Source organism: Helicoverpa armigera, chromosome 4 (assembly GCF_030705265.1).
Source record: "Helicoverpa armigera isolate CAAS_96S chromosome 4, ASM3070526v1, whole genome shotgun sequence".
NCBI lineage: Eukaryota > Metazoa > Arthropoda > Insecta > Lepidoptera > Noctuidae > Helicoverpa > Helicoverpa armigera.
In genome coordinates this window covers 4,204,455-4,230,297 of record NC_087123.1, presented here as the reverse complement: position 1 = coordinate 4,230,297, position 25,843 = coordinate 4,204,455, and the positions used below count along the sequence as shown (strand labels likewise).

At 36.4% G+C, this 25,843-nt stretch overlaps 3 protein-coding genes across 5 annotated transcripts; all 3 read right to left on the bottom strand.

The window, feature by feature from the left end:
* Window positions 1-1,637: 1,637 nt before the first annotated feature.
* Window positions 1,638-3,673, bottom strand: LOC110384101 (putative gustatory receptor 28a). The gene is made up of 4 exons (XM_064034308.1): window positions 2,615-3,673; window positions 2,435-2,503; window positions 2,163-2,252; window positions 1,638-1,703 (listed from the first exon to the last, which is right to left on the bottom strand). The coding sequence occupies exons 1-4, from the start codon at window positions 3,671-3,673 to the stop codon at window positions 1,638-1,640; spliced, it is 1,284 nt and encodes a 427-aa protein (XP_063890378.1).
* Window positions 3,674-4,334: 661 nt separating this feature from the next.
* Window positions 4,335-8,978, bottom strand: LOC110384206 (putative gustatory receptor 28a). The gene is made up of 4 exons (XM_064034307.1): window positions 7,858-8,978; window positions 7,293-7,382; window positions 6,866-6,951; window positions 4,335-4,878 (listed from the first exon to the last, which is right to left on the bottom strand). Exons 1-4 carry the CDS (start codon window positions 8,893-8,895, stop codon window positions 4,335-4,337), a joined length of 1,758 nt encoding a protein of 585 aa, XP_063890377.1. The 5' UTR covers window positions 8,896-8,978.
* A 520-nt stretch (window positions 8,979-9,498) lies between these two features.
* LOC110384077 (rho GTPase-activating protein 39) lies at window positions 9,499-25,692 on the bottom strand. 3 transcript variants are annotated; one of them, XM_064034071.1, is made up of 22 exons: window positions 25,534-25,692; window positions 25,255-25,345; window positions 24,626-24,718; window positions 24,416-24,544; window positions 23,072-23,214; window positions 22,532-22,655; window positions 21,869-21,974; window positions 21,586-21,695; window positions 21,256-21,354; window positions 19,844-19,983; window positions 19,318-19,476; window positions 18,860-19,005; window positions 18,531-18,650; window positions 18,282-18,440; window positions 17,750-18,045; window positions 17,105-17,269; window positions 16,444-16,649; window positions 15,459-15,651; window positions 15,021-15,152; window positions 14,420-14,660; window positions 13,874-14,028; window positions 9,499-13,399 (listed from the first exon to the last, which is right to left on the bottom strand). In XM_064034071.1, exons 1-22 carry the CDS (start codon window positions 25,545-25,547, stop codon window positions 13,175-13,177), a joined length of 3,246 nt encoding a protein of 1,081 aa, XP_063890141.1. In that variant the 5' UTR covers window positions 25,548-25,692; the 3' UTR covers window positions 9,499-13,174. The 3 variants fall into 3 exon arrangements, with proteins under 3 accessions (XP_063890141.1, XP_063890143.1, XP_063890142.1); XM_064034073.1 differs by having other exon boundaries at window positions 21,256-21,345; XM_064034072.1 differs by having other exon boundaries at window positions 22,532-22,649.
* Between the last annotated feature and the right edge of the window lie 151 nt (window positions 25,693-25,843).

Below are 25,843 nucleotides of genomic sequence, written 5' to 3'. Positions count from 1 at the left end.
ACTTACACATGCATATTTATTTATTTTATTACCTACTTATTATTCAGAGTAAAAAAAAATGCATTCACACAAGCAACGCTTTGAATAAGTGTTGTATACATTTAATTACACACGTAAGTAATTTAAAATAATGTATAGTTGCGTCGTAATTATTTAAGTAATACCTATCACGAGACTTCCCGGAACAAATTTAAATGCTTTGCCTTAGATGATCGGTAATGGCATTCCTCGACTGCTGTATAAGTGCAGATTAACATGTGGATATAGAATCTTACAAACAATACTAGTACTTTAACAGCCTTACTTATAAAAATCTCTAATCATCTTATAAGCATCATTTTAACTAATTACTACTTAAAGCCTTTAGTCGTGATTAAATATTTGGGTTTCATTAGTTAAGACATGCTTAAGCAACGTTTATAAGTAAAAACTTTCTTAAACAACCCTTAAGCATTAGGTACTTATTATTCAATTCACGTTTATAAGTAAGGCTGTTAATTTCTACATTCATTTGCTACTTGAAGTATCATTAGATTTTTAAATACATATTAGATTTAAAAAAATAAAAAAGTGAAGTACCGACTTATTTATTACATATATTTATTTACCTATATTTTTACCTTAGATTAATTAATCAAAATGCTTTCCAAAGATAAAAACGTAAAGTTACGTAATAATTTCCAAAAAGGTGTTCTATTATTATCGCGGACTTGAAATATATGATTTGTGTCTATTTTTGCAATATCGAGTTAGGTAACAAGAGTTTATTTTAGAATATTAGAAAAAAACGGACAAAAAATACCTACATAGTTTTGCATGGATAATTATCAATATTTGCTCTTTTTTTTCTAGACTGGTTTTTTGGATTGACCCACGGTTTAACTCGTTTTTCGAAACAGGTCGGAATCGGAAACCGGGTTTAATAATTTTACATAGTTCATGTATTTTTTCTTATGATTAAAGTTTTTTAGTTTTTGAGGTCCGGTTGTTCGTACATTACACCAAAGTCAAAGTTGAAATTTGGCCGTTTTCAATTTTGTCCAATTTTCACAATTATTTTTTTTTAACTTCAGATCTCAAACGTGTGTGAGTTGTCAAGTTATCACTGTCTTTATTTTGTAAATTGCAAAATTTTACAACTGTATTCGCAACGAATTTTATTGATTGTAAGCGATAACATGAGTTTCATACAAATTCTAGTGTTGACCACAATAGAATTTGTATGAAATTGTTCGGTTATTTTGATCTACTTAACCTATATTTTTACAGCTTTTACAACAACGCTTTTTTGTCCTTCGGTTAATTTTACTTTGACCGCAACTTAACCCTGAAGTTGACGTAACCGAGCTTCGAAAAACCGGGTCTTAGTAAGTTAACTGTTTTTTTTATAAAGGAATGAAAGGAGGCCTAGGGATGTGGGTTGGTCTAAAAATAAATTGGTACCAGAAAAAAAACATTCCAGTTTTTGTGATGATGATTAATTTTCGATTATATCATGTTTTTGAGTATTTTTTTTTGTTGGATTTTTTATGATTTGATTGATTTGTGGTTCTTCGATCTTTGCATGCTATACTTGTATATTTGTTTACATATTGTTTGTAAAAACTGAAATTAAAGTATTAGTTTTAAAGAGATATCTAAGCCCTCGTGTCGGTGGCAAACTGCAAAAGTATTATCAAGTAAGTGGTCACTGTACGGCAAAACTGAAACAAATAAAAAAATATTGCATTTAAATAGTGCAAGTCACCGTAAGTCTGTAGTTATTTTAATCAATTTAATTTGAGTATACAATGATTATTATCAACTGTTCTTATAAATAAAACATAAGGAGACATTATTCTGTCTGGAGATTTGAATAATCAATGTATTAATAATGTTCTATAAGCCTAAAAATACACTTGACATTAACAAAAAAAAATTCTGACTGACATAACTAAATCTTCATTTGAGTATTATACAATGATTATTAGCAACTGTTCTTATAAATAAAACATGAGGAAACAGCATTCTGTCTGGAGATTTGACTAATCGATGAATTAATAATGTTCCATACGCCTAAAATTACACTTGACATTTATAAAAAAAGATTCAGACTAAACTGGTTTTGGAAGTTTTTATACATATTAATTTTAATAAATTAATAAGGCACTAAAAAAACTCACCTCTTGTAATGTCTCGTAATTGAGTTCGTAGAGTCCATACGCAGTGAATATCGGTCTCTGATGTAGACACTGCACAGAGAGCTGCAACGCCTGCATAAGGAATGTATATGTATAGCATAAATCAACATTGACTTGCAATAAAACCACATATATTTGACGGGCTGAAGCCCAAAAATAGGACAGAGAAGACAGAAATTACATTTATTGATGTCAAAAATGCTTAGCATAAGGGACTAAGACTTTTAATGATTTATTGTAAAGCAGTTCTTTACCTCTGCTGCAACTGCTGGACTGAAATCGCTGTTCATGATGTCATGCAGGATAAACGATGTTTTTTGTGCCTGCAAAAAAATGAAAATGTTGATTGTTCCTGACATAAAAAAAATCGTCTCTTTGACCGGAATCTCTGCAATTAACAATATTAGTATAATTTCACATCCATCCCTACTCACCTCGTACGCTGCGTATTCAGAAATGTAAACGATGACGTATATTGTGACGCTTGCATAGCCAATTTCCCACAATACGTAAATAAATAATACAGCGTATTTGTCCGGATGATGGAACAGACCAGCCGCTGTTGCCTCCATGAAGTAAAACATATACAAAGTTATGTAGCTGATGTAAACGAGCACGGTTAACATTATCATGGATCCAAACATTTTATTGTTGGCCTCAATCATTTTATACAGCATACTGTGGATCTTCCCACAAGCCTTTATTTTCTCGCATATATACTTGTCTTCAAGACCTTTTGCTTTTTGAACGTTAGCAACCATACTACCTCGAGTAAACAATTTGTATTCCCAAGATTTGTGATTTTTTATATCTTCAAGAATCTTATTCATGTGCTGAAATCTGCTTTTTATGACTTTGACGTAGAAGCAATAATGTGCCGTAGCAATGAGCGCCAGAGTATCGGAACATATGACTTGATGCATCCTCTCTAATGGTATCGGCACGTCTAGCTGGTATATTGTAAGCCAAATGCTAAAAAACCGGGTGGTGCTCAGTGCTATTTGACTGATGGAAATTACGAGTGCTAAAAGCGCATCTAGTCTATAATCTACGTTTTCACCCAAGTTCTCTAACGCTTTATCCAGATCCACTGTCATGCTGATAAAGACTTTGTTGATATTCACTCCAAAGGGTATCTTATAATAAGCAAATATGATGAACGCTGTTGAAGATATCCGCTCATAGTCGTCGCCGTACCGTTGCAATTTCGTGCTGTATATAATTCGCAAAATGGTCTGATCTTCATAATGAGCCTTGTAAGTACAATAAACATAGATGGCGTACCACACTATGTAAAATAGAAGCCCATATGTGCTGATCTCCTTAGTGACACGGTTATCAGAACCTACTTTTAATACGAATACTGATATTCCGCCCAACCTCCTGAAGAAATTAGATCGACTGAGTGCTTCGACGATATTTTTGCACCCGTCTAATTTAAAGGGGGCACTAAAATATTTGTTCTTGACCGGCACTTTCATGGTCGCCGACATTCCCGTGACTAATCAACCGAGTGTATGACCCAAAAAGCAACTAAATGAGTACTTTTAAACACTTTCCTAATCAAATTAAATAAGTCTAGCGATGCTGATAAATTGCTTGAATTTAGATAAGCCATACCTTTGTAATTCCGGATAATTTTGTACTTACGGCTCATATAAACTTCTAACGCGAGGCACATTAGAAGTGTAATGAAATGGAATAAGTCAATGAAACGTTATTGGTATAAGGCCACAAGATAATAATTATTATATAAAGTGCTGTACGATGTATAAAATTAAGATAGTTATGCAACTAACTTTGACTTATCTATAGTAGGTAGGTAATAGGTCCTCAGAAACATAACAAAGTAAACATAGGTAATGTGTGCGTCCATGCATATTTTAGAAAATACACTTCTGGACACATCTATTGGCCCACCTTAGAGTTTAGGTTTCGATGGCTCCTTCCGAAATATAATTGCTAGATTGAACAAAAACTGTTGATGCAGTTTTAAACCTGATACATTTTACCTTCTTTTTCGATCGTATTGTTTTAAATTTGAATTCAGAATACCATACGACATGGAGCTACGCCTAACAAGTCGGATATGTGCCTCGTTAAAGGCAATTGATTTTTGAATAAAAAACATGTTTTATCAAATAAAGGTTTAATTTAATAACGTGTGTTGCCTCCATGGGCATGCACCACAGCTCTCATACGATTAGACATAGAGTTTATCAACCGCTCTATGAAGTTTTGAGGAATCATCTCCCATTCCTCTTCTATGGCAGTTTTCAACTCCTGCATCGTCTGGGCAACTGGCTGACGAGCCCTAACACGTCTTTTTAGCTCGTCCCACATGTGCTCAATGGTGTTCATGTCTGGGCTTCTGGCTGGCCAGTCCATAACTGTGATATTCACATCCCGAAGATATTCCCTGACGATGCCGGCCGCTTGGGCTCTTGCATTATCATGCATAAAAAGGAAATTTGGGCCCACATAGTCCGCGTATGGTATCACGTGAGGTCCTAAGCACTCACGAATGTACCTTTCAGCATTTAATGTTGGCAGCCGTGGTCCTGTAACAACCTCAAGTTGAGTTTTGCCGCTCGCGGATATACCGCCCCAGACAGTCCTTGAGCCTCCGCCATAAGCAACCCTCTCTTCAAAGCAGCATTGTGCGAAACGCTCTCCCTTACGTCGGTAGACCTTCTTCCTTCCATCATTGCCATGTAACACAATTTTAGACTCATCAGAAAAGATTACACGGCTCCAATCTTGCTGTGTCCAATTTTAATGACTGCGTGCGAAATGAAGGCGCGCTGTTCGGTGGGCTCTCGTTAGTTTGGGCCCATTAGCTGGCTTGTGTGGTACCACAACGTGTTCTTTTAAACTTCTCCGAACAGTTCGAGCACTCACAGATACCCCGTGGAAGTCGCGAAGTTGTTTTTGTATCTCAATGGAGGTAAGGTGACGATTTCTCAAACTGGTCGTCACGATGAATCGATCCTGCCTTTCAGTTGTGACCCGAGATCGTGGCCTTCCTTGGCGACGAACAAAGCCGCCAGTCTCTAGGTACCTCCGATAAACATTTTGGACCGCAGATCAACTTAAATTAAGTTGAGCACTCACGTTTCTTTGGCTGTGTCCAGCCTGAATAAGTGCCACAGCTTGGGCGGCGACTTCAGGTGAAGTATCCATAGATTATTGAGAGAACCTCACCTTAATGTTAAGAATAAGTAATGTTTGTTGCAAAACCAAAGATATCAATCACTTTTTCAAGAATAAGTAACCAAGTAAACCAATAAAACCAAGTTTTCTTAGTAATCGATTGTTTGATATCAACAAGCAGGCTCCAAATTGTCTCTTGTTTCTTTAAATTCTGTATTCGAAATTCAAAAAAAAAAACTATTGAATGAAATTGTGAATGTGCAAGGATCAAAACTGCATAAAAACCTTTTGCTCGACCTAATATAAAAAATTAGCTAGGACCAAACGAAACTGAAAATACAAGGTAGGCCAATAGATGTGTCCAGAAGTGTATACTTACTTAGATAGGTACCTGATTCATCTTACCCAGTCATTGTTACGCATTTACTTCTTTACCATAAATGGAAGTGCGAAGTGCTAAATAAAGCCGCGCGGTTTGATCGATCATGAGGTTAGGCAACGCTTGGCTAGGTCGGTCCTTAGATGGGTGACCATATTGTCACAACGAGTTCTCCCATGTTTTGGACGACACGATAAACTGGTGCTGTAATTTGATCATCTTTGACTTTCCTACCGGGACCGACAACCAGTCTTACCAAGGGGTGTCGGGATAACTTTGTTGTAGAGGTCACAAAACACTGGTTCTCAAGCTGAATCCGGGACCTTAACATAGTTGGCAAAAAGCCAGGAAGATGGTGAAATGGGGCTACGGTGTCTTCGATCTTTGGGAAGCAAATTAAAGCCGAAACCAACATTTCATTTGAAGGTTCCACAAGAACGAGTGGCGGGTTTACCGAAATGGTCATTGTGGACATGCCTACAACCCAATTTATTAATGAAGGCACACTTCTTTCTTCGTTTTATGTACCCCCTTATGTACTCTCATTATATAGCCTATCCCTCATCTACTATAGTATCCTCCTACATTGGTACTCCCTTATGTACCTATTCCTTTATGTACCCTCCTTATAGGTATACCTCCTTTATTTCAAATCGTTGAGTTAATTTTGTCATTGATACTATTATAGTAAAATGGATTATAATTTTAGGTAATAGTGTAATAAAAACGCTCATCAAATAAAACTCATTTTAGCACAGAAAGAAATACATTTATTAGGTACATTAGTAAAATCTATTTTATTAACAACATAGAGTAGGTACCTAGCCTTAATAACTGATTGCAATTAATTAAAAGTAAGCAACTCAAATTTATTTATTTATTTATTAAGAAAACCAACGGCGATAAGCAAAAACACCTTCGTACCTACATAGCATTCGGTAAAAACTTAGACGTACAAAAAGCTTGCCTATTCTCAATATACAAATGTCCACTTACACCGACAATATACAAACGTCCGTTACATTTCGTAAAACAACTGTTTACCTACTTTGAAAATTTTACGATTTTTTTAAGAAAACTGGTGTTGATATTGTTCGTGAACTTGGGCTTTAGGTAGAAATAGAAATACTTATTTTTCTACTGATTATATTACTGGGTGGTCTCATTCATATCAATAGCTTTCGCGTCTGTTACAAACTGCAGAAGTATGATCAAGTAGGTGCAGACAGAACGGCATAACTGGAACAAAGTGATAATAGTCAAAATTTCTTATTTAGGTAACCCATGTAGTATGATGAAGATGTATAGAGAGGCAGTGTTGAATAGGCATGGAAAAGATGGATTGGTTACCTGAAAGACGATACGAATAATAAGGGTCTGGAAGTATGTACGATACGAATGAAGGTTGACAGAGAGTCACCAAATAACTTGAGAGAGCAATAGGATAAATAATTTAAAAAATGTTCTTCCGTTATCTATGTGAACGTGTTTAAAAACTGTATTTATATACGGTGATCAAATGATACAGATTGGTTACAGATGAACCTTTATAATACAGTAGGTGACGAACTTAAACTTACATTGTGCAATGTCGCATAATTCAGTTCGTAGAGTCCAAACGCAGTGAATACAAGTTTCTGGTGCATGCACTGTATTGATAGCTGCATTGCCTGCAGAACAAAAATTAGTTATAGGTACAATGTTGAAGAAGCAAAAAAATCCAGTATCCTACCTTTTCCCAAATTATGTTGGGTTGCCTTCTAGTCCGATGCAGTGTTTACACATGGAACGACATTCAAATGTTTTACAGCTAGTTCTAATATATTAGGAAGTTCCATTGCATGTCCCGCAGCCAAGAATTGCTGATGGAGTGGAGTCATTTCCAGAAAAAGTTGAAAGGCTCAAGCTGGCGTCAAAATAATATTAGGTAACAGGTATTAATATTTAGATACAGTTTCGTTCGTCGATCTTACCTCCGCTCTAACTTCTGGACTAAAATCACTGTACATTATTTGATGAAGGATAAACGGTGTTTGTTGAGACTGTAAAATAAGATTTTTTTTTAATTTGATGATGAAAAATAAATAGTAGGTAATTGTTTGATTGATTGATCACTACATAAGTATGTCTATGTGTAACACTCACCTCGTATACTGCGCGTTCGGAGACATATATGACCATGAATGTTATGAAGGTGGCGTAGCCAATTTCCCAAAATACATTGATGCAAAATACAACGTATCTTTCCACATCGTGGAACAAACCGGCAGCCGTAGCTTCCATGAAGGAAAACATGAACCAAATAGTGTAAGTTTGGTATATTAAAATTGTAACCATCAGTATAGAACCGAATACTTTATTGGTTAAATCAGTCATTTTGTACAGCATACCGTGGATATTCGCACATGCTTTAATTTTCTCGCATATAAATTTGTCTTGAAGACTGACTGCTTTTTGGGGATTAGAAAACATACTGCCTCGAATAAACAATTTGTGTTCCCAAGATTTGTGGTTTTTAATATCCTGCAGGATTTTATTCATGTGCCGAAATCTGCATCTCAAAACTGTGAGAAAGAAGCTAAAATGTGCTGTAGCAATGAGCGCTAGAGAATCGGATAATATCACTTGGAACATCTTCTCTGACGGTACAGGCACGCCTAAGTGTCTTAGTGTTAACCAGACACTAAGCAACCGTGTTACGCAGAGTAATGTTTGCGAAATTGACATAGAGAGGGCTAACAATGCATCGAAATTATAATTCACAGTCGCTCCCAGTTCTTCTAATGCTTTATCCACTTTTACAACCATACCCATAAAGCCGTTGTTGATATTCAATCTGAAGGGTATCTTCCAAAAGGCGAAGATGACGAATATGGTTGAGGATATTCTCTCATAGTCATCGCCGTAACGTTGTACTTTCGTGGTGAATAAGACTCGCAGGACAGTCTGATCTTCAGCATGAGCTCTGTAAGTACAATAAATATAGAGGGATAACCATGTTAAGAAGCATGTAAATCCAAATTTACTGAATCCCCTGATGACGCGGTTGTCTGCGGAAAGTTTCAAAGTAAATACTGATATTCCACTGAATCTTCTAAAGAAATTTGTTCGACTTAGTGCTTCTATGATATTATGGTTGTTGCCCAAAATGTTAAACGGTTTTTTCTTGATTGTGACAAACATGGTGGTCGCGGTTACTTCTTCCAGTGACTACTAAAAGGAACTAAAATCCTTGAAACGATACTAAACACTTAATAAAATTAAAACATTTTTTTAATCAACTTACATACGCAAATTGAATTCTGGTGATTAAGTAGACAAATAGTTCCTCATTAATGTCACTTTCCACGATAACTTAATGTGGATAACCATGAAGTTATAACTCAGTTACGGGAACGCAAAAGGGTATGATGTTTTTGTAATTTCTTTCATTATTATCCCGATCATTACGATATCATCATAAATGAAAAAAAACCTTAAGTTACCTCATTTAAAACTAAATCATTTGTGATCTAATCAAATTTTTAAATCCCAGGGGATTGGAGACTCTAACTAATCATTCATGAAAATCATCAGCGTTGAACACATCCTTGGAACGGGCATGTCCACGTTAAAGCTTACGTACACTTAAATCTATTTACCTAATTTTCTTCGTAATTAAGGTAAATAAATATGTTCTTCCTAATTCTGATTACGAATCGTAGGTAAAGGGACTTGTCATAACTTAAACGTTTCGTCCCACATAATGAGTTAAGTGTAATGAAATGGAAAGTAAATAAAACCAAATTTTGGTATTCGCAGTATATCCAACGGATATTTAGTAATTTATTTCTCCTGAACGTTCACATTTACAGTGATAATCTACATTATGAACATCGTAGGCATTATATTGTCATAAACAATAAAGGAATATAGGCATGTTATGTACAAAGGGATATTAAGGTTGACAAAAATTATTTTTGGAACTATTTATAAGCACTATACAATTTTACATAATGAGAAATTACAAGCACATTGGTATACTACTATTATATTATAGTAGCTTCGCTGCGTCCGCGATAATAGAACTATGTAATCGCTATATTTCGATAAATAGCTAACTAATAATGTACACAAAAAATAAATTGTGCTCTGTCGTAATCTTTACAACAAATATTCTATAATATAAAGAATATTGAGAGCTTAATTAACCTCCGTTCCTATCCTATAATTCACCGTTGATGTTCGATAGCCATCTATTCTTCAGAAGCATTCTAAAACAAATCTTCGACCTAGCAACTAAACTATCATAAAGATTGTTAAAATATAGATACAGGTTACAGGTTCACTGCATCAGTAACAAGTTATTGTTAGGCATTTATGATATTATTATGGCACATAATTATATAGGTTTCTTTACGGTAACAATGATGTACAAATATATTCATATAATTTGCGTCCCGTATTATAATTGAAAGCTTATTTTCTGGTACATTAAAATAGTTTGTTTTGCGGTACATGCACTCGTAGGAGCCCAGATATATATTCATATAATATTTAATCATATAGTCCAGCTTAACACATGTCTGAAGTACTTTAAGCTATTAAATTCCACCCTCCTGTACCGCCGAATATAAGCAGATCTAACATTTTTTCTTATTTATAGATATGATTATGCCAATATTCCATAATACACATAGATCTTATTAAAGGAGATTACTGTTTTAAAACTCAATACTTTTGAAAGAATACCAATAAAATACAAACTTTGATTTTGAGATCAAGATATGAAGGTTAGTAATTGTTAGTGAAAAGGTACTAATCGCGGCCAGTTTGTATACTTTACAAAAATAGTGAAATTAATGTAAAAACATCGTAACAAAAAATAAAGCTGCCACTTTCAACTTAAATCAATTGTGATTCAATACTTATAATTCATTATTATACATGGGACTCAAGGTAGTCCAAAATACTCTCTCTATTGAACCTTGACCAGACCTGATCATGCACATTCAACATCTAAAGAAATATAATTCTTATAAAACACATTTACACATTTAATGGAGTCGCATTTTTTCAGTTAATCTGGACAAGGCCTCTGCACATTGCTACACATTGGCATTGATGCTGCCACCATTCATAATCAAATTACAAAAATAATATCCTACAGAATCAACGCCAGTTATTATTTAGTTAAATAGTAAATATTTTTTTATTGCAACTTTGTACCTACTCCATGCAGTGGTTCGACTGTCATTTCCCACACCATACTAACTACAAATCAGAAGTCTAACAGACCATAGTAGATAATAGGAACGCGTCAGCTTGCTTTTACGAACTGCTTACAATTGTACTGCATAAATGCTCGCGTTAACTATTCGTATGAACTTGAATAAAAGGCGGTGGTCAAATAATTCCATAATTATAGTAGGTTTATCATAGAATAATATTTTCTTTAAAACTCTTAATAAAAATTCCCCTTAGACAAAAGTACTGCATAAAGCTACAAGAATTAACTTTCTACGAACTGGGATTGGACTAACTATATTCTTGCGTAGCCGAATATGAAACTTTAGGTAGGCTTTATAATCTTTTTTATTTAATCACTTTAAAACTACGGAAAATCTATTCGAAGAATCTATGCATTATAAACATTAGTCTCAAATTAAAATAATGTATTGGTATCTAATAATAAAATCGCGGTGACCTAAAACTCTTAAAACGGGATTATTCGTACTTATAGAAGGCTGTCCATTTATTCGATTTTATAAATCGAACTAAAATAGCATTACAATAATTACAGTATTTCTAGATTCAAAATTAAAATGACCGACACGTTGTAACGTGGGGCGTTCCATAATGCTTGAATCAGTTTCAATAAAATTATAGAGATAATCACAAACCGTGCCATTAGGAATCATTTTCATAATATTTCCTTTAAGCTTGTCTAATTTAAAGCTGCCCTTTAAATTCACCTATTCTATAATAGTAACTCTTTTGACGTATTCTTTCATTCGAGTAGGATAGCAACTGCCTTCACAAATGGTCTACAGTAAACAGTTGTTTCAGAACATGTTTTATTCATTCACAGATATATCGGAAGTTGCTTTAAGTAATATTTTGAGACTCTGAACCAACTTATACTACATTTAACTTACACAGTAAAAAATAAATGCGTATCGTGGTCGTAATTTGGTAATGTAAATACATAATTCGACGATGTTCATTAACTTAAAACGTAGTATATGATTGTGATTAGGGACTGGTAGTGGTGGACAAATAAACCTAGCCGACTTTAAATAAATTATAATGACGTAAAGCATATTAACTCTTTCCCTATCGGCGTCAAAAATATTGTCGTATGTCATACGTAAAATTTTAACATTATGACGACTTACGAACTGTTTTTAATTAAATGATTTATACTGTGGACTATTTTACTTATAAAAAAAATAAAGACCAGTCCCTGAGTGTGATGATACGTACTATTCGCCTAATAATACCACTAAAGTATTTCTTCATATAATAAAGTATTAAAACCGATGATATCATGATACTGGTACACTAGGAAAGTGATGTAATGTTCAATAAATAACGCGTGTCGAAGCTCTCATGCGAAGTGCTCTCTGAATCAGGTTTCCTTAACTATTTCTAATCAGCTGAGATGTGTTACATACTTTTAAAGAACCAATCGTTCACTACCCAGATTTATAAATATTCATCTATAATTTATTCTAAAGATTTAGCTGATATATTAAGTTGATTTATCTTTGTATAAAATATTCGAGTAAATATCACTTTGGATTATAATTTGCATTTAATTTGCATATACTGAATAAAGCACAAGTTTAAAACCGGCACTGTCCAGTCAGTAGGCAGTGTAAGAATAATATTTATGGGTAGTGAACTAACGGTTCACGATAGAGGCGCGTCTCCTAGTTTGTAGAGCACCACAATGTTTAGTTACAATTCAAATTAGTTTCATCAACATGCATGATACAAAAGTAATCGCTCACTCAACGAAACGTTCCACTCTCCCACACTAAACAATATAATTCGTTACTAATAAAAACAATCACGCAGCCGCACCAAAAACTAATTCTTTCAAAATACATTGCAAATACATTTTCGTAAAGCTCAAGTCTAATATAATTAAAATCACATCTCATTAAATATCTTTGGGTACAACCAAATAAAATTATTCATTTATAGCGTACAAAAATACAAAAAATATACAAGAATGTCAAATATATGTAATAATTAAGGGAAGTCGCGGGGCTTTGGTGTATACCATACAAAGTTTATGCACCGATACGTCGATGAGCACAGACTAGACACACGTGACACGTAGTACAGGGATATGGTACACGAGTTCTTATAGTAGGGCACGTCACAGCTGCCTGGAAATGTTCGTGAACGTTCCCTAAAAGTCAGTGAGCCGTTCGGAAGCGACATTGTTGTTGCAGTAGCTGAGATTCATAGGTCACAGAAGATCCTGCACGTGAGATGTGTCGAGGTTGGTGATGAGGGTCTTGAGGAAGGTCATCTCCTTGCGCGCGTTCTCCAGTATGACGCGCGGGTCCTGCGACGTGCAGCGCAGGCAGTTCGGCGCGAACACCATCGCGAGGTTCGCAGAGTCCATCTTGGTCTGACTTACCACTTCGGGCGCCGTGAATTGTTGGAGGAAACTTATTAGATAGGTCAGTACCTGCAATGACATATTTTCTAAGTACAACAAGTTATACAGGGGGATAAGTATTGATTAAGATTACGTTTTTATTTTATATCGTATTAGCTCGAAGTTAGTAAAGGGTATTATAATATTTTAGATACTCATTGATTCTTTGTTACTTCTATCTCAAAATTTGTTGATTTATGAATATGTATTATATTGCATGCCAATTGGTAGAATATGGCGGATCATTCACCCTTGAACTTGAAGGAGTGCCAGGTGTCCGAGAGCGATATCACAGATAGAGCGAAGTGGGGAAGAAACATAAGGAAAGCTGACCTCACCACCATGTCGGATACATAGCAGGAAAGCTAGATTCACCCTTGTATAACAACATCATTGTTCCCATTTTGGCAAAAATAAATGTCTTTGTCCTAATTCAATTATAAAGTTTGTTCCAATTAATCCCTGTGTTACTAACATCCCCCTTATCTGATAACTTCCACTAACCAATCTATTAATAGGCGGCAGACGATGTAACGCGCGGGTGCAAGCAGCGAAGTCAGTGCCGGCCGCCACGCAGGCCGCGTACAGCGCGTCGGGGATCAGCGGCTCGTACAGCTCGCGATACCACAGCTTCAGTAGACTGGCCGGCGCATGCGCGTCTGGGGGAAGAAAAGGGTGGATTAGACTTCAAAAAGTTACAAAAAGTTTTAATTACCAATCATCAAACGTTTAATCCCACACTCATTTAGTTGGAAGGTATGTACATCATCTCCTGAGCCTTTTCCCGACTGCATGTACATTGGGGTTGGCTTATAACCTAACTGGAAACAGTCTAACCAAATGCAGCTGAGTACCAGTGTTTAACAAGGAGCGACTGACTATCTGACCTCCACACAATTACCCGGGCAACCCAATACCCTTAGGTAAGACTGTCACTTCCATTTTGTTTGATGACTTGGTAAACTGAGTACTTGATATTCGATGTAGTGTTAGTTGAAAAGTACATACTATCAAAATAAGAATCATTATTACACATCTTTATACACTTACCCGTTAAAGTGGAAGCATCAGGCAGCTCCCAATTATCGATCTTCGCCTTCAGGGCATTGACCTCATCCACGTCAGCTGACACACGGAATATGCCTTCAGTCTCCCTGCCATTGAGCGCTAGTACTTGTTGAGATAACGCCACTTGTACCCAGGGCAGTTGACGGTTAGGAAAGCGTTCCTTTTGTAACGTCATTACTTCGGAGAGGGTGTTACCGAACATTGATTGGCGGAAGATTTGTATCTGTGGTAGAAAGTTATAGATTAGTTACGTTTTTTTGTCCGGTTGTAGATTTGTTGAAAAGGGATACAAAAACATGATTTGTGTTAAACAATTATTGCTCAAAATGCAGCGCATAGAAAAACGGATATGTAATCTAGATAATGAGAAGAAAATTGAAATTTTATGCTGTGGAGTACCGTCGAACAGTTGTTCCCAATATTCTGTGTATATTTTGTTTTGCTGACAAAAGCAGTAATAAGGGGGCTACAAAATTCTTTCTCAAGAAAATCAACAGTTAGGACTTCCACACAAAACTGCGATACGATGCAATAGATATTTATTGGGAACCGAAGTATAACATTGAAATTGTCATGAACTTACCCTAGCCTGATCAATATCGTCAGTGGTAGGTTTCCTAGGCTGTCGTTTGCCTCCGAAGCCGATCCTCTCTAGTCGCTTGCACGCGACGCCCGCGTAGTGCGATACTTGCACGTGAATAGGCCATTTGCCCACCTTAAACAATAAAAAATGAATTAGATACCCTAATTTTTTGGCGTCCGTTAACAAGCTGGTAAGTTTACAGATTCCCTGTCCCCAACCATTACTTATTTAATCTCTACACAACGGTATTCGAAGCAAATCATTCATTCCATTGCCTTAAGTTTAAAGCAAAACATTCATTCTCAAAAACACAATACGTTCAATTCTCTTTTTACGTATAGAAAGCCTTATGAGACAAATTAATTGGTCTGCTTAATATTTAGAAACTTTTTTTCAGATCAATCATGATCCCCCCACACCCCTACCTCACACCCTTACCTCAGGAAAAGCATCAGCGAACGCCGGGTCTCTATGCCTATTCACATAGTTAGTAAGCGCAGGCTGGAAGGCAGACGACGGAGGCACGAAAGCCAGGCATACAGCCAGCAGTTCCCAGCCGCGGAGCAAGGAGTCGCGTAGCGGGTTCTCTGTGGTTTGTCTGCATAGTTGTACGTATAGCTCGTCGCGGAGTCTGGAATGATGTAAAGAGTTTTGGGTTTAAATGTTTGTATAATTAAAAAATATATATATGAGAATTGAGAACCTTCTCAACTCTTTTCCTGTCAGTCTGACCTTCACCTGCGCAAGCGATTTATTGGTTTATTGCCTTATGTGTACAGTGCGCAAAACGATCCCCACTCTTCCGCCGAGAGCTCAATATCCGTGCTATAATTAATCGAAGATGAAATTGCAGGCTCTGCTGTAGGGCCTGGTGTAGGGTACCAATAAGGTTTGTTTTATATTTTTATATACATTTTAACAATGACAACTCAAATGATCTTGATACTTTAGTGAGGCTAGGCTATATAATAATACTTACTTCTCATTAGCAAAGGTAGCATGCAATATATCCTGTGCCACAGAGTTGAGCGTCATGCCGGGCCTGGCCTTGCGGTCGCCCATGTATATCTGCACGAGGCGGAACAGGTCGATGGCAGCCTTCTTGTGTGCCTTGTCCCAGTCCGCGCCTACCATGGGAGCACTGATGGACGATGATGTCCAAGATAGGAGGTCATGGACTGACCCATGTTCCCAAATGATATTGATACTTTAGATACAATATTGAACTTACGACGGAGTTGAGCGTCATGTGAGGGCCTTGCGGTCGCCCATGTGATACAGTGACATCTCAAATGATCTTGATACTTTACTGAAGCTATACAAAACATGACTTACTTTTCATTAGCGAAGGTGGCATGCAATATATCCTGTGCGACGGAGTTAAGCATCATGCCGGGCCTGGCCTTGACAAAATTGAACTTACTTCTCATTAGCGAAGGTGGCATGCAATATATCCTGTGCCACAGAGTTGAGCGTCATGCCGGGCCTGGCCTTGCGGTCGCCCATGTATATCTGCACGAGGCGGAACAGGTCGATGGCGGCCTTCTTGTGTGCCTTGTCCCAGTCCGCGCCCACCATGGGGGCACTGATCGACGATGATGTCCAAGATAGCAGGTCGCGGACTGACGCCTGTAGAAGAGTTTGAATTTGTGAATAAAGCTTTTTTTGTTTTATTAATGTGGCAACATGAGAAAAATAGTGTTCATTATTGACTGATGACGAAATATTAAAAGGTACTTTCAGTATTCAGAATCAAACGGTCGTTATAAGTACACATAGCTTTTTGTATGAAGTTCTAATGCATGTTATGTTTTTTAGTACAGGGCGACATAAGCAAGTTTCATTTGCCGTCATAACACGTGATGCAAGTCACTCTGATAAGATGCCTTTCACATGATCTTTAAAATGAATAATTTATCTCTCTTCTTATGTCAAGTCATACTCCCTATCCGTAAGTCTGTTTTACGTAAGTGTTGCCTACGCGTCATGATTTCGTAAATAAATGTAACTCTATGTATTTTCTTTTTTTTTTCTTAACTTTTGTAAATTTTGAAAAATTAACTTCTACCATGAGTACAACTTACCTTTCTCCTAAAGATTCCCTTGTTGAAGTTAAGATTGTCTTTCGCGAAGATCTCGATGTCCTGCTCGACGGGCGGGCGCGGCGCGTGCTGCCGTACAGGGCTGTACAGGGCTCCCGCACCGTCCCCGGCATCTGCACCCGCGCCGCCGCCGCCGAGAGACGACGTCTGAGGGAGGAAAAAAATTATTTTTACAACAACATACAAGGCATACACTAAAAATGTTGTACAGTCAATTTCAAATTTTGGTGAAAATATTAGGTAGTCATGGTGTGTTTAAATATATTACACATGTTTTTATTTTACTACTAGATGTTTTTAAAAACAATTCATCCTAAATCTTTGAAAGGGTTCAAATTATCACCATGCCAGATCATCGACTTTTGATCGAGTAATAGTTTATAATAAAAATTTACGTATTATTTAATATTTAACTTTAAAATTATTTCTGACACATACGAGTATAACTCATGAGACAATTATAAAATTATGTTTTAAACAGTGTTTAAAACAATTGGATAGCGCTTAGTAATCGTAATCGGGCGTCAGTTAAAAACAATCTCAGTTATATATTGACATAACCAACTAGTGAGTTTCATAAACGTCTATCGAATCCAATTATATCAATAACCATAAACCGATACTCACTCTATGAATCCCAGGCGACGGCTGCCGATCTCTATCCCGATCGAATCCAACAAAAGTATTATAATACGACACTCCATGGTTCATATATTCCACATCAACTGGTCTATGAGCGTACGAATGCGGCAAGTAAACGCCGGATCCGTCGTCATCGTCCGGTGTCCGGGCGCCGCCGTCCGACGACTCGTTGTCCGGTTCGTGGCCGGATAGCGAACGGGATTCGGAACCGGAACGGGAGTGGGATCTGGAAGAGCCGGATTCGCCGTCCGAACCTGATCCGGCGCCGTAGCGGCTGCGACCTGGATAAATTAACGAAATAACAGTGAATACGAATGGGAACATGATATAATTTTGGTCCCCAACATATTTTTTTCTTTCTGACCATCCTTCTCTAGTTCTCTCTTTCCCCTTACTATTACCCGTTTTACCTGTCTCACTATCTCTCTTTGTCTCTCTAATTCCTTTCTCTCCTATAAATGCTATGAATATGCTCAATCTCAAACCTTCGCCTTTATGATATATGTGTGATACTCACTGGATAATTTCGCTTGTTGTATGATATAGTCCTGCAGCGGCAACAGATGTTGCATGCCGCGTAGATCCCAGTTGCAATACAGTGGGGAGCTACCTCCTTCGTCCTCTTCTTCTTCGCCGTCTACTGGGCCGTCTTCCATCTCTACTGGTCTTTTGTGACCTGGAAATAATACAATATTCAATATGTAAATTGGATAGAGCTTGAAATGATACCAACCCGCAGTGAACAAGCGTGATTATAAATGCTTACGTCTCGATTTGGTACGATCTCTAGGAGCAGTGGACCTCTCGAGTCTTTGGTTGTGTTTCTGTACATTGGGCTCCGTCAGCGGCGGCTCCACCAAGTTCACGCACTTCAACTTGTAGTTCACTGCAATACAAACATACACAATACAATATGTAAAACGACAATAAAATATCCTAAACTAATGAACCAAATAATTGAATTTTTTTTTTTTTTTTTGAAGATGACATTGATGGTCAAAATAGATTTCTTTCATTAATTACATCTTCATGTGCGTGTTAATTAATGCTTTCTTTCGATCATAACAAACTAAAAGTAACAATAACAAGTCTTACCAGCAGCAATATTATCCTGTTCGTTCGCGGAGGAAAGTCTCATAAAGTTGTGATGCGGTTCATGCGGCGGCGTCCGGTGCTTGCTGCTGCCGGACGACACTGAAGTCTTGCTTGAAGTATAGCGTTCCGGTTCTGCTTGTTGACGTCTAAGAAATTGTATGGATTTGTATGAATAAATTGGCTCTAGAATTATAGTCCCACGGTGGGCGCCAATAAACGGTTCAAAAAGGTTAGTACTCAAATCTTTAACCGACTAGATAGACTGTTATTTAACGAAAGTAATTCAAGGAAACAAATAGTTTGATATTAAAATAAAATAATGTAAAATTATTGAAGTCCCACGTTGGGCGCCACAAACAATTCCACCACAAAATAACCTTTCTGAAAATATAAGAACTTCTTACTAAATACTCTTAAATAAACCAATGGATAACCTGTTAAAGTTATCCAAATCTTACCTAGTAAAGTCCCTCGCTGGGTGCCAGTTAGCAGAAGCGGCGTTGTGACGTAGATCCAGGCTGGTTTGTCTGAAAGGCTTGTCGACGCTGTATACGGCTTGCTTCTCCGGGTACCTGTCCATGCGCTCCAGTTCAGCTAACCTGTCTTTGTCTAAATGCCTGAAAGAGATATAAAAATTGATGTAACTTTGCAATAGCACGTTTAGGAAAAAGCAGTGGCAAAATCATCTAAACTGCTAGTGATAAAACATCACCAGTTGCAAAATTAAAATGTTTATCCCTAACAGCTTATCTTAACTAACTTCAATCGCCTCTATGAATGGTCAGCAGTTTTGAGTACCTAGTTAGACTTAGTTCTTGACTTAAACATCTCTAACACTCCTCAGAAAACCTATATACCAACTTATGTCATAGAAAAACGACGGCGTTTCACTACCATCTATTCTACTAAATACACAGGTCTCCCAGTCCAGTCAGAGTTTTATTACCTACCCATTTATTTGAATTCCACCATTATCAAACTCACCTATCAGAGAACCGTTCCCTAGCATGCCTGGAAAGCTGATGTGGTCTCTCCAAGCTATGCATGACGCGCGAGCCGACGCCCGCCGCCGCGTCCGTCGCTAGAGATATAGACGACACCAATGATGGTCGGGCTGCTGTCGTCTGGTAAAATAAAGGGTTTTTTATTTCTATTTGTTTCTTCAATTAATGTTCTCTTATTTATTTAGAAAAAAACATATTATCACAGCTAAACTAACTACAAACAAAAGTATGTAAATCTATATATGAATAAGACACATAACCTATGATGTTAACATATTAGAAGATTAGTTTTTTTTGGATGTTTCTCTCTCGTAAAAACACTAGGAAATCTGGTATAATACAGTATGTAACGATCAAATTGTGAGCTGATAATAAAAAAAAAACAGATGTATTTTTAGGTCTAAAATTTCTGTGACATGCTTTTATATTTAAGGAAAATATTTTACGAGAAACTTAAATAGCACAAAACATAAACTATGATTATGCAATTCAATTCCATAATCACACATACTTTTAATTTGAACTATGTCAAATGTTCAATCTCAATGGTGTCAAGGTTACCATAGACAATAGTAGCCAGAACCTTAGTTAAATTGGGTCGCGGTCGTTACGCTAATAAATAGCAGCGTTAAAATAGACGCTTAATGAACTGTGACCATTAAGACATTCACGCCCAGTCCCTTACTTTACTTGCTCTAGTTATTACTTAGACTCATATTAGTTATAGATATTAAGATTAGATTATTCTTTATTGCCAAGAAAATTAACAACACAGGAAATCAGAATACACAAAGAAGAGTACAAATGGCGGTCTTAGCGATTTCTTCCAAACAATCTTTGGATGGAGTTTATCCGGAGAATACCTTAGCTTATATTTATTTAGCTAAAGTATATTATATCTATGTCATGCAGTTGCATTTTGTAGAACTTTACTGAAATAGCAAGCCAAAGTTGACTAACATTTCTTTTCAAAATAATAGGCCAAGCGCTACGTGAGAGCGATAAAAATAGATCGTAAAACACAATTTCAATTCCCAACAATCTTTAAGTGAGAAAGTGGGTCAAGCCAGAGCGTTAATCTAGAAATATACTCGCAACTTTACGAGGGCAATTCTCGTTATTTAACGTATCGCAAATCTAGTTGCAATCCCATCTCGAATGTGATTATTGTATTACTTCATGCATTTACGTTTCAAGATGGTATTTGATATACCTAAGAAGGCCTACCCACCAGTTATTTCAAAGTTATCACTGTTCCGATATTTATTTTTGAAATGCAAAAATTTTGTGTGAGATGTAACCGTGTTAAGACAATAGGTATGGCTTTGTAAATTAGTATAGAACGATAGATAGGTTAGGTCATGCACATTATTTTAGATATTATATACAAACCTGCAAGAACGGAGTGGGCTGTGGTTTTTGCAACGGACTGCTAGGACTTTGCGGCGACGCCGAGTCACAAGACGATCCACCCGCCGATTGCTGTTTTAACTGAAAACATTAGTATCAATCTATACGGTCTATACTACTGCTAATGTTAACACAAGATAACTAAAAACTACAATATGACCCGTGTCAATTTCTTACAATAGTTAGTCACAAATACATAACAAGTTGACATTGTTTAAAGTCATGATAAGCTGTGTGCGAAAGATACATTTCTCAAAAGCGATAAAATACACAATAAGACGCAAGCAGCAGTGTGATAAAATAAGAAATTACCTTTCTTCTGGTCAGGGGAGTACTCTCAACGGATTTGAAATATTTTTCGTGCATCGAATCGTCAGATGCATCTTTCCTAGGTGATATGAAACTTCCACTGCGATTCAGTCCTGTAGGACAAACGACAATTTAATAAAACAGACAAACCTCCGAATTGAGAACCTTTTTGGAATGTCGATTCAAAATTCAAATTTTATTCCAAAGATAATATGATGACAAAGCAAAGAGTTTTTAGTGTGTGACGTCAATTAAAGTCTAAAAAGAGGTTGTCAATAATTTGTACCTGTATGGGGAGACCATTTCTCAGCTTCATGTGCAGTTGCCGCACTGCTTCGTTTCCTAAGTTGCGGAGTACATACAGGGGGATTACATATAGCTGCACTAAGTTCCTGAAACAATACATTTTATGACCTTGTAACCTACTGTTATCTAGATACAACTGAAACAAACACTGCAATGCGGAAATATTATAACTAGTAAGTAATCTAAAGAAAAGAACTATTGTGATGTGTTAAACTGACAACAAAATTGATCACCCAATCCTACTCTTAAAAATGCCGAGGTCAATCACATTTTATAAGCAGAACAATGTTGCCATGACTCATTTTCCCACATCAGCGGCAAAAATTACACAAAAACGAAGCAGCGCGATGTCGCTTGTTTCTGTGTAATTACAATTTGAATAGAATGTACATAGAAAGATGTATGTAAAATGTAAAGATGTACAAAGAAATAAATAGTCCTGTAATGAATAGAAATTGTATCGTATTTTCTATTTAAAGTATTGAACATTGTAATCAACAATTCAAATAATGGATGTATGATTGAATGGCATTGTTCGATCAAAGGGCTAGCTGTTTAATTGACCGGTAATTTCTACCAGCTGGCTGTGACATAAACACATGTTTGGCAAAGATTTGTTTATATTCTATTTTTATTCAGCTACCTGTTTCCTCCTCTGCTGTGCGCTGCTGATGCTGCTATCGGAAGACCTGCCGGAGTCTGTATGTCTACACAGCTGGGTGGAGCCATCTTCGCTCAGCCGCCCGCGTCTGCTGTCCCCACTGTTCCTGGGTACAAATAAACCACTTTGAAGTAAAGCTATAAAAACTAAACGCAAATTGGCGTGGAATTACAAATTGTATGGAATAAGTTATGGTATATCAAATCGTAATAGTGTTCAATTAATGTTACGTTGTTACTATAACAGGTCTGCGCATTAAGACTTCAAATTCGCATAGTGAATTCTCAATTCAAATATCGTTACTTGTATGCAAATTATACTAAACAGAACATAATTGTTCCATTCACATATCATCGACACATTATCATCCCAATTAACTGAGCACAGATATCTACAAACAATGGGTACATTCATAAACCTCGCGATACACTGTCAATTGACAGCTAACAAGTAACAACCTCCTTTGATATTTGACATGAATATTCACACATAGACAATAGTGAAATTATCGATGGTTCTCACCTGTGATGGTAATGGGACCTCCTTGTTCGCACGGGACTGGTTTGCGTGAGAGTGACAGTTTTTGCGTTGCCAGGCGACAGCTTGCTGACGCTCGCGACTGTGCTGTTGCCATTGCTGCTAACTGGGTCTAGGACTGGAGGTGCCTGGTCACATCAGAATATTCAAGTTTAATACATGCCTTTAACGCACAACAAGGAGAAATTCCCAAAGTTGTTAAAAGCTCGTTATTCAATAAATAAATGTCTCATCATCTAGGTTGTCCTATATTGTTACCATTCGCGAATTGTCAGTTGTCCAAGATTAAGACGTACAAAATACATACACATAAAAAATATACGTAAAACATTGTACATATTTTTTTTTAATCGGGCTACAAGTTAGGTAGCACTGCAATAAACCCTTTCCTACAAGTCTGTGTAAAGCTTTTTATGTTTTAGTTATCATAGTTCATTTAATCAATTCAGTAGATAAGATATAACCATATGCTAGGTGCCAGCTATTATAACTATACATGGCACACATAGTATTATATTGAAGTAGACATTTAAAACAAAACATAAATGTTATTATTCACCTTGGGAGATATAAAGAACAATAAAGAATGATGAATGTACATTATAAATAACCTCATTTTAATGTCAATGACTGTAACCCTGTATTAAGTATAACATATTCATTGTAACCACTAAGTTTTGTCTATACATGTCACAGCAGATATAAAACTCCTTTGGTCCAGGACATAGTGAAAAAATATTAAGTAAACCGAAATTCTAAGAATAAATTGATTTGACCCCAATAGAAAGTGTGCCCCAATATCAATTAGGCTACCTCAATGTTTTAATATCCTCTGATTGAATGTATCATGTTTATCAAGGTTAAATTGAGGTTAATTACTTACAAGTTTTTAGTGCTGAGATCATGATTGGATCAAATAAATTGCTGCCCATAGCATTTCATTAAGTTAATCTCCTAATACAAAGATATTTTTAACAGTTAAGGAAAGGGGCCCTTGTTCCTTTGCAACACAATACTTATATAGAAACATTGTCATGTGAATTAATGTTGCTTATTGCTTAATTAATATTTTGGATCTATTAGACATATGTTGCGAAATTCATTTGGTAAAACATGCATTACATAAACAACCCCAAAGACAATAATTTACTACTTTCTGCAACAATACATGATTGTTTGTTATTCTTGAACTATTGCTCAATAAATAATGGCAAGAAAAAAATAATGTTTACATCACAGGTAGAAAGAAGACAATACAATCATGAAACAACTTTGACTACTAAGTTATAATGCATCTGTGTAGATGAAATTGTACTGTCTACTACTCACCTGAGGTGCAGGTTGATTAGTCTGCGTGGAGGTCTCCCTCCGTTTCTGAGGGTCCGTATTCTGTTTCAACGTTTGCAATTTAGCCAGCGGTATAATATCACAGTCAGTGGGCCTATGCCATACAGTTGTCTAAAAACAATACAAACATTATAAGGCACTGCGTAATGAGTATGTCATGAATTTAGTTACCTAATATGTCAATATAATTACCTGTGTCGAGGCATTGTAATAGTAAAACCTATGTGTGTTGATATCAAAAAGTTCCCACCATTGTGATGAGTCTGTACGTTTGACTTTTACACCCTATAACAAAAGAAAACAACATGAAGAAGTATTAAACAAACAGTAAAATAGTTTCAACATTTTTATTTCAAGATAAGTACACATTTCAAGATTCCTCCCATGCTTTTAATTCGTGTGAAAGTTGAAGTGGGATTAACTAGAATGATTGTAGCAGGAATTTACAAAGATTCCACTATGTAGCTTTAGCACAAGTATTTATGTCATCTTAGTTAATAAGAATAATAGTCTGGAGTCAGAATGCACAACTATCTGGTTAAATAGCAATCTTCCAATTCAGAACTTAAGTATTTACAGTATCCATAGCTTATAATAACCCAAGAATACTTTTTAACCCCATAAATGAGTCATAAAATCGGGATACCTCTCGTAATACGAGATCAAGAACCTATAAACATTTTAATTTGATTCTCAGACAGGATAAAATTTACAGCAAATCTAGGCATAATTAATTAAACTATGAAACCAGAAGCCAACAGTCGAAAATATTGCACCGGCACTTATGTACGGAAGTGAATGTAATTTTGGTCGAACTGTACCTCAGGTGGATCCCAGACGCATTCGCCAGTTGTTAGGTTAGCATACATATGCTCCTTTGTCTTCGGCTCGATAATCTCCACCCATTCCACCCTAGAATAAAACATCACCAACGTCTCAACTTTACTACCACTATTCTACAACACACCAACAATTTGACTACGAATTCAGGGCGTGACATTAGCGATTTCCGCGTACTTTATTGATTTTGCAACTTTCAACTACGGATATCGGAAGCAATTTGTCAACAATATATATAAAACCTTAATGTAGCACATTACCTTTCTGAAGACATTTTCACTAAATAACAATAACTTCTCTAAACTTCACTTACACATCCTAAACAATTATTTGACCTAAAATACGGATGAGAATAGTCGGAAACCATCCATGTTGAATGTTTACTTCATTGATGGGTGCGTTTGTGGAAGGGCCACAAACGTCAGTTTGCCTTCTGTGCATCTACCGTGTAACGGAAAAAGGAACGTGGAACATTATTTGTTGTAACAAAATTAAACGCAAAATAAAATAACGCTTATCATTTTTATATTGAATATAATATTATTATATCTTTTCAAAAAAGCCAAGTTG

Coding starts and splice junctions, on each gene's coding strand:
- LOC110384101 (XM_064034308.1), bottom strand. CDS start 3,673: ATGTCGGCGACCATGAAAGTGCCGGTCAAGAACAAATATTTTAGTGCC. Junction 2,504..2,614: donor CTGAATACGCAGCGTACGAG/GTGAGTAGGGAT, acceptor ATTTTTTTGCAG/GCACAAAAAACATCGTTTAT. Junction 2,253..2,434: donor GTCCAGCAGTTGCAGCAGAG/GTAAAGAACTGC, acceptor TTCCTTATGCAG/GCGTTGCAGCTCTCTGTGCA.
- LOC110384206 (XM_064034307.1), bottom strand. CDS start 8,895: ATGTTTGTCACAATCAAGAAAAAACCGTTTAACATTTTGGGCAACAAC. Junction 7,383..7,857: donor CCGAACGCGCAGTATACGAG/GTGAGTGTTACA, acceptor TTTGTTCTGCAG/GCAATGCAGCTATCAATACA. Junction 6,952..7,292: donor ATTATGCGACATTGCACAAT/GTAAGTTTAAGT, acceptor ACTTTGTTCCAG/TTATGCCGTTCTGTCTGCAC.
- LOC110384077 (XM_064034071.1), bottom strand. Junction 22,656..23,071: donor AGGTCCCATTACCATCACAG/GTGAGAACCATC, acceptor ATTTGTACCCAG/GAACAGTGGGGACAGCAGAC. Junction 18,651..18,859: donor ACAGGATAATATTGCTGCTG/GTAAGACTTGTT, acceptor TTTGTATTGCAG/TGAACTACAAGTTGAAGTGC.